Raw genomic sequence first — 8,423 nt, 5'->3', positions numbered from 1 at the left:
GTGACTAAAAGCACAAGCAAGCTTAAAAAAAGGTGCAGAACTCTTGCCTTAAGTCTGCGTTATGGCTAACTTAATTACTCACAACTTTATTTATAATTTCCTTAGGAAGCAACAGCTCATGGTTTATTGCATCATTCTGCCAAGCAGCAGATGGATTGTCTTCCCCACTTTATCCAGAAACTTAGGGCTTTATTAAGTGAAAAAAGTAGCAGACTAGGGAAGGAAAGTCTGCCTCCTGAGGAAAGAAAAACCTGCTGTATTGGTTTCCAAGAGGTAATTTTTCCAAATTCACAGACCCCTTGTATGACCTATTGGAATGTTCAAGTGGAGAGAAAAATACATGCAACCTACAAAGAGGAAAAAAAAAAAGGAGAGAGAGAAAGGAAAAAAGAAAAAGATTTAAAGAGGGAGGAGAAAAAGACATCACCTTCAAAACTCTTCATACATAAGCTGCTCGCTAGGATATTCAAAACCTAGCACTGCCAGCACAGCAACGAAGGGCATAGCATCACACTGCCAGGCATATATTGTTTCCTCTCTCCTTCCCAAGGACTTTACATGAGGTGAGCTGTCATTCAGAGGATGCTCATTCAGCTCCTTTCTGTCGTTGCTTACTGCTGGAGCCACCTGCCAAGCAGGTGTCACTGTTGTGGCAGGCCATGCTCCCCACCCTCCACAGCTGAGCTTGTTCACTAATAGTTGCTCCCAGTGGTACTTAGGAGATACGGATGCTCTTCACACTCATTTCAAAAAAGCCTGCAGGTACTGCTACATCTGAGTAACAACTGCATATTGCTACCGTGATCTACTTCTAGTTACATAGTTTTATTTAGACTATGAATTCTTCCTCTTCTGTTTATAGGTGCCCAGACAAGGCAATCCTGAGACAGGAATGGGGTTTGTTTCTAGGCATGGTCTCAGTATTAGTAGTTACTAATTTGAGTTGCCTTTGTGCTCACCCACAACAGGTACACCTGTCTGTATGTTGTAAACTCACGTTCAATGACACTGTTGTTTTCTGCGCTTCATAAGTCTAGGACCTGAAGCTCATTTCTTTCCAGTATAACTCCTCCGCCTTCAGGGCGGATACACCTGCCTCAAGATGTTGTCATACAAAATCTTTTGTGATTTCTGAAGTCCAATACTTGAACACAAATGATGCTAAAAACATACATTATACCTGGAAGCAGATCGTAACAGAAGATTGTGTGACCCACCAACATTATTTACCAGTGTGGACATACCTGAAGCTGGACCTTGGGGCCTAAGCATCCTGAGAGATGTAGGTGCAAAATATTCAACGAACCAAGCAGAAGTACATACTTGGATAAAATCATATTGGCACTAAGCTTCCCGATATCTAGTTCACAGCAGAGAGAAAAATGACAGTGTTAAGGAATTTATGTTCTACCAAAGTTAAAAAAAAAAAAAATGCACATTCAAGTTAGTGATTGCCTGAGTCTTACTCTATCAATCGGAGCTTTTCTTTCTCTTTTCCAGTGAAGGTCCCTGGTAAATTACATGCGACTGAAAACCCTAGGGCTGAACGGAACGAGTTTTTTGACAATCAGGAGGTTTAGCTGAGTTATTTCAGATTTACCCTAGTTTAACCAGCAGCAGAATTTGGCCTTCTGACGAAAATGTAAGAAAGCTGAAACAGGTAGAACTTGCATGTTGGGGCAGCTACGGAAATAATGGAAATGACACCAAGTCCAACCCCATCTAGTCTCTCTATGAATCTTGATGTTTTCAAACAGGTTATATGACCTCAATTCAAGCAAACTGTCTGATGAGAAAATAACTAGGAGATCAAGTATGAAATTCAAGTTGTGTTTGATTCTGCTTTTACTTACACTGCTGTAAATCTACTCCAGCAAAAAATTTGACATGTGGGACATAAGACAGGAGAGTATCCTGAGAAAACCTACCTGTAACTTTTATAAATAAATAATGTACTTTAATATACAGACAAGGAAAAAATAAAAGTAAATAAAAATTAACTGAACTGGAGCTTATGCTAATCTGCACTTAGGAAGATGCTTTCGCTGCAGAGTATTTCATGCCCCCAACACCCAGGGCAATGAGAAATGAAAATATTCCCTTTAGCTTAGCCTTAGAAACATTTCCTAAACATTTTACTTTTGCGATAATCCATAGAATTTTGTCATAGCTTTGTAAGAAAAATTACAATACTGTTTATTGATTGGATGGATGACAAAGAAAAAACACCAATTACCCAGAAATCCCTAAGGGGGAACATAAGCTTTTATATATATTTATTTCATTACAGCATAAGTTGGAGTACATAAAAAGCTTTACCTAGATATATTTCAAAACCAAAACTGTTAATACATCAGTTACACATATAATTCACCTGAATTTTGAACAGCATCTAAAGCATTTGCATTAGTTAATCTGTTGTAAATGGCAGCATCAACACTGTTATTTCACGATTTCATAAATTTGTCCAAGGTTTATCCACTAAGACCTAAAAGCAAAGCACAAGATTCCTGCAAAAAGTAGCTTATTAAATGCTGTGGTTGTTTAAGGTGTATTGCAGGTGTAAAATGGTAACTAATTGGTAAAAACTAGAGCTGTTTAAGAAATATTTGAAAAAAAAATGTGCCCTGTAGTCACCACTGTCTCAACTACCAGCTCTGGTTTCCTGTCCCCACTATTTGTTCATCTCAGCTGGACATATAGTAGGTATTTTTGTCTCCTAATTCATCTCTTCTCTCCCATCCCTCTGCCCCACATTCCTATTTCTAGTAAGTAATTTATGAAAGTTAGAGAGTCTCCAAAATAGCCTGCTGATTCCTAATACTGATGGGTTCATTCCCACAGCTCTCAGCCAAAACAAATTAAAAGTGTGTGATTGTATATTCTGAGTGCACAATTCTACTGAGCTTCTGTCTCAATCGCTGCTTTTAGTAGCAGTAATGTAAAGTCAGAGGAGTTCCAGTAATCTACTAGATGTGTGGAACTATTACAAACTTGCATTAATTACCTCGGAGTAGGAGTTGAGGCAGTACATATACTTAAATAAAAACATACTTAGCTACAATAGTCCTTGGGCTCATAATGGTAATAGCTACACAGAGATGTTCTGTTAAATCCAGTGCAAATCTGTTGCACAAAATAACGGCAGACAGATAAAGGAAATTCATGAAACGGTTGTTACTAACAACTGTTTGACGGTACCACCATGTTCCCTTCTTGTGCTTTCTTAAGTTTAAGGAGCAATACCACTGAGAAAAAAGCCCAAAGATGCAGTTCTGTCTCAGTCTTCTGGGTGCATTTGAGTAGAAAGCACTACACGTCAGTCCAGGCACAAAGCACATCACCCCAGTACCACTGTTAAGCTTTGTGGTAACGAAGGGAAACACATCTATGGAGCAATCAACAGAACGGATAGCGTAATGCAGGAAAAGCAATAGGCCGCTCATGAATAGTGATAATCAGGATACACCACTCTGAGAGCCAATCAAACAGCACAGGAGAGTTACAGCTTTAATGTGAATAATTTATTCTTTTATCACTTTAAATTTTACCAGGTATTTATTTACAATGAATTTTTTTCGTGGACAGAATTTACATCAGCTACTGCACAACTTTAGTCACTAATAGGGTATGATTAGCATCCTTCCTGTGTTGCTAACAGTGCCTGTTTTGATCAAACAAATAGGGTTATTCTTTTGCCAATTATTCCTTTGACTAAGTTTGCAAGTGTAAACAGAATTGGTAGACATGCCTTTGTTGCAGTTAAGATTTCTTTTCACAGAACCAGTTAAAAGATGAAGATAGTACAGTTCCACCTGTAATTAGCATTTGCAAAGGAGACTTGTTTCTTTTCTGAAGGAGGGATTTAGTTTTAGATGCAATGCAGGCTTTAGGCATTTCCATGTTAGGCTCTGCAATGCTTCTTTACCAAAGCACTACTCCTGAGAAGAATCCAAATTACGTGCTTGGCCTCCCAGTACAGTGCATGGAGTCCCTCACCTCAGATTGGCAACACGAAACACAGAGCCTGTCTGGAAATGCTTTCCACGAGATGAAAACTTGCCCAATTGTACCAACAGGGACTAAATGTGTCTTGAATTACCCATCCAGGAGATAGAGCTCAAAACCTACCCAGAACTCAGTGTGTAGGAGCCTAAGTGTGCTTTTGGAGGATCTGCATCAAGTTCATCCTTGAATAAGAGCCATAGGAGGTGGTCCTGATACGCTTCTTCTAAGTAGTCATCTAGATTTGAGAACATACACACACATGAAGTGGGAGACCTGAGTTCAGTCCTTACTCAGCTTAAGGGAATTCAAGCATACATCCCCTAGCAGATGATCTTGAGACAGGAGTACTCCAGGGTGGAGGAAGCAGAAAAACTACCTCCTACATGGCCTATTAAAAGTGGAAGGGTACTGTGAGACTCATAAGGAAAGACAGCAGAGAGGACTATGTCTCTCCAGCTAGTCCCAGATTACTCAGAGACGATGATGGTTTGAATTCACCTACCTGGATAATTTCTGAGATTTTTAGCCAATTAATGTATAATACAAAACGCATAAATATTTAGAGATCAGGGATGACCTCCAAGAGGTTCTTCAATTCATCGCTAATCAGATGATGAGAGATGTGGATTGAATCCTTGCAGGCTAAGAAAGCCAACACGCATCTCCATGAACAAATACAGTAGCCTTCAGGCTGTTAGATAAATAGCTCTATTTTAAAAGCAAAACATACGCAAACACAGTTTGAGTGTTGAACCATGTTACACCACTGGCTTCTGGGTATCACATCATCTAGTTTCAAAGGGGTTGAGGCAGTAGCTAGGTAGGAGCATAACTGCTCAGAGATAAGCAGTTCAGAAAGGGTGGAGGGAAACTGCTTGGCACCTCCCCATGTCAAAAGGACGGTGGTTGCTCAATTTAAATTAAACTGGAGAGTTATGGGATGACAATTTTTGTCTTCTGAAGTCTATCTAAATTCTGTTTTTAATACCAAAACCTGGAGGGGTTTTTTTTTGGATACACTGAAGGGGGGGAAAAAACAACTTAGCAAACCTACCTCGGGCTTACCAGGGAGGAAACAGAGGCCACAGAGTAGGAAATCTGGATAGAAACATGCCTTTGTTGTCAATCATCAGGCTGTGATTATGCAAAGAGTGTACAAAGGAAACAGGTTTGACAGACAGCTACTAATGAAAACCAGACTCTGCCCTCATTTGCACTGTGTAAACAGTGAAATTGGGTAAGCACTTGATTCAGCCTTTTCTGACTACAGGAGCTAGCAAAAATACAAACTACTGCAGGTTTGTAGAGTGCTTATTACTGTAAATATTACTTTCAAATGTATTTCTTCATGGTGTACGGCATCAAATATTGGAAGAACGAACACATTTCATTCCTTCCTGAAAGTCTGTGGCATATTTTCACAGCTTAAATCACTGCAACTTCCCAAAACTCATTTAGAAGTATTTTCATGTATTAACAGGAACGAAAATGATTAATTAATGCTTAATTAACAGTAATGCAAAAGCTGGCTTGATCCCTTACTATGCTGTAGTACAGGAACTATACTACGTAATATTTTGAGCTACAAAATCATCTCGTATTGTAAGATAAAGCAGACACTTCCTTGCGTGTTCCTGGTGACTCTAGTAATTCAAAACCTGACCTAGTGCTTATGTCATTAGCTTAAGAACGCACCTAAGTGTTTCACTACATAGCTTGAAATACTTCCTACAGTTAACATAAAAATGATGCCAGAGGCAAACACATAATTCTTCTTTTCTGCTCAAGCTACAATGCTGTAATTTAATTGAGAGTCAACATTTCCAAGGATTCTTGTCTGAGGATGAAGTCCACCATTTAGTGAGAAAAATCAATTTTTTTAATGAATCAATAACAAATATGCCATCTGTGGTATTAAATTCCACTGCACCAACCTGTACTGAGGTTAAGATAAGTGTCACACTCAGCAAGGCTACAGCTCCTACCTGGCTGACACTTTAATTAGCTCCCTAGGGAAACAGGCTCGCTTGGTTAAGAACTTCTAGGACTAGACCACTGTTTTCTACAGGATGGCTAACCAGATTAGCCGCATTAAAACCTCCTGAAAGACAGATGGAGGAAATTGAAAAACAAAACAAAACAACCAAAAACCAAAACATGAAAGTGAAGGAAAGAATTACCTATGAACTTCACTATTCTCTTTTGTGAAGATGGTGTCTCTTAGGACAGAGCCTGCTGCCTGCCTTTGGAACTAGCAATAACCTGCAAGAATGTTAATGTCCTGTGTAACAGAAACATTGTAATAAAACATCAGAAGGTCTGCTTTCTTTGATCTAAGGTCCCTATGTCTTTCTAAAATAAGAATCTATACTAGAGCTCCAAGTATAAACCATTCTCTTCCACAGTCCATGTTAGTTCCAGGCTGAATTACCAATAGCAAAAACATTGGTTCTTTTTTTTTTGTTCAGAAAAGGTTTCTCAGTGATTTAGCATAAAGCCAAAATATTGGCCTTGCCTATTAGAGCTTTTATATAAAATGTATAAAATAAACGCATGTGCCCTTTTTCAATATAAGTCTGTCTGCACAGTTAGTTTACACTTTTCCAGTTCTGAGTAACGTGATAAAAAGTATGCTCCAACTTTCCACAGGCAGGAAGAAGCTTTGTATGGTTTTGTCTCGTTAGGAGGCTGCTCCACAAACAGCCCTCTCAGGTGGTTCAGAATCCCAATGACAGCATATGCCACCAGCACGTACTGCAATTAACAAGGACTTATTGATTACAGTAATCATTAGCTCAAAATAAATAAAGCAGTCTCTCAATTAAAAGATAGGGAAACATCATGCTAGTGCACAACATAACCAACAGGTGTAGCGCGTTCCTATTTTCCATGTCCTCCTTTGATGGTCTTGCGCTAAGTTGGAAAAGCCTCTTGCCACAGGATACTGAACATACAGTGAAACACGGAAGTTGTCTGCAGTCAAGTTTCAAAGAACTTACATTTGCTTTAGGTTAATCTTCCTTGACCTGCAGTTAACTAAAGAGCAGCTGAAGTACAAAATATTTCCCCCAACTCTAGTGGCATACATGGTCACGAGCAGTCTGACAATTTCAGTTCATTTTTGTTATAATTTAAAATCTCTGATAAAAAAGGTAATAAAACAATGTCTTTTTATACAGAAACCATTGCCTTTTTCAAATAAAGAACATATCAACATTTCCTATCTGCTGTAATATGCCACATTTTCAAAAGGTAACTTGCCTTTGTCTTTTTTTTTTTTTTTTTTGTATTCCAAATACAAACATGTGGCACACATTTGTGTTACTTAAAACTTTAAGTCTGGTATCTGTTAAACCATTTGAAATTCCTGGGACCACACAGTGCCACATCTTCCTTAAACCATCTATTGCACCAGAAGTGAAAAGCTGCAATTGCGATGTTCTTCCTATACTTTTCTAACACCGGAAATAGTTGGTTTAAGATGAAAACAAATGCAGCTAAGCTACGCTGCCAGCAGTGTTTATCCCCTCGTACCATTCCGGAGAGGACGAAAACAAGTAACAGAATAGGCTCCAGCCCAGATTGCAACTATGTGTAAACATGCAACCAATACTAACAGTAATGTCCCATTACGACATTGTTGTCAGGAATTTTTTAGAAATCCAGGTGTAAAAACATTTTTCTCAGATTGGGAATTGGCACATACATAATCCAGAGATTATCCTTTATAGCAGCTTTTCCTTTCATGTGCTTGGCTTTCCACACAAAGCATAGCAAACACACGAAGTATTAAAACTGAGTTACAACCAAGTGGCTCCAGCTCAAGATCCTGGAAGCAGAGAGGAGGGAAGCAGGGGAGCCCTTTCACTCTGCAGACATATCGAAGAAAGTCCCCTCTGTAGGGTGGAGTTTGTGGATTCCCCACAGCTGCAACCCAGCTCCCCACTCAGGAAGCCAGAACCAGGCTGGCCACCTCACAGCAGGAGGGAGCCCTCCTGGTCCCCTGCTTTGTCCAGCCTCTCAGGCAGGTTGAGCACAAAAGGTAGGAGGACACCTTTGGCATCCAAGGGAGCTTTAAGAAGCTCCCTGTCAAAGGTGCCCTTGATCCCACCATCTGCTTCCACCTCGCCGTCCTGGGCTAGGCTGAAGCGGAGCGTGCCGGTCCGGTTGACACAGTAGATGGTGTTGCCCAAGGGAACGCAGCGGAAGGGCTGGATGGGACCACTGCTGGGCCGCAGACTGGCACACTGGCTCCAGAGCTTGGCCACCGTGTTGTACCGGAAAACTTCAACACCGCCGCCAGTCCCACTGCCTGGGCCCTGCTCCCCGCCACGGCTGCTGTTCACATCAAAGCGGTAGATGAAGTTCTTGAAGGCAACCATGTCAGCAGAGCGCCGGCGGCTGCTGTTATAAGG

General features: G+C 40.3%; 1 protein-coding gene across 1 annotated transcript in view; it reads right to left on the bottom strand.

Annotated features, from left to right (window-relative positions):
• Positions 1-7,982: 7,982 nt before the first annotated feature.
• Positions 7,983-8,423, bottom strand: part of LOC104491215 (kelch repeat and BTB domain-containing protein 11-like) — a gene marked incomplete at its 5' end in the record, with an annotated part of 1,826 nt that continues 1,385 nt past the window's right edge. The window contains 1 exon segment of the mRNA XM_010133601.1: positions 7,983-8,423. Within this exon segment, the coding sequence (XP_010131903.1) occupies positions 7,983-8,423 (441 nt within the window).

The sequence above is a fragment of the Buceros rhinoceros genome, unplaced genomic scaffold (genome assembly GCF_000710305.1).
Source record: "Buceros rhinoceros silvestris isolate BGI_N320 unplaced genomic scaffold, ASM71030v1 scaffold1483, whole genome shotgun sequence".
Lineage (NCBI taxonomy): Eukaryota > Metazoa > Chordata > Aves > Bucerotiformes > Bucerotidae > Buceros > Buceros rhinoceros.
Note: the sequence above shows the minus strand (reverse complement) of the source record. Positions and strands in the feature narration are given on the sequence as shown.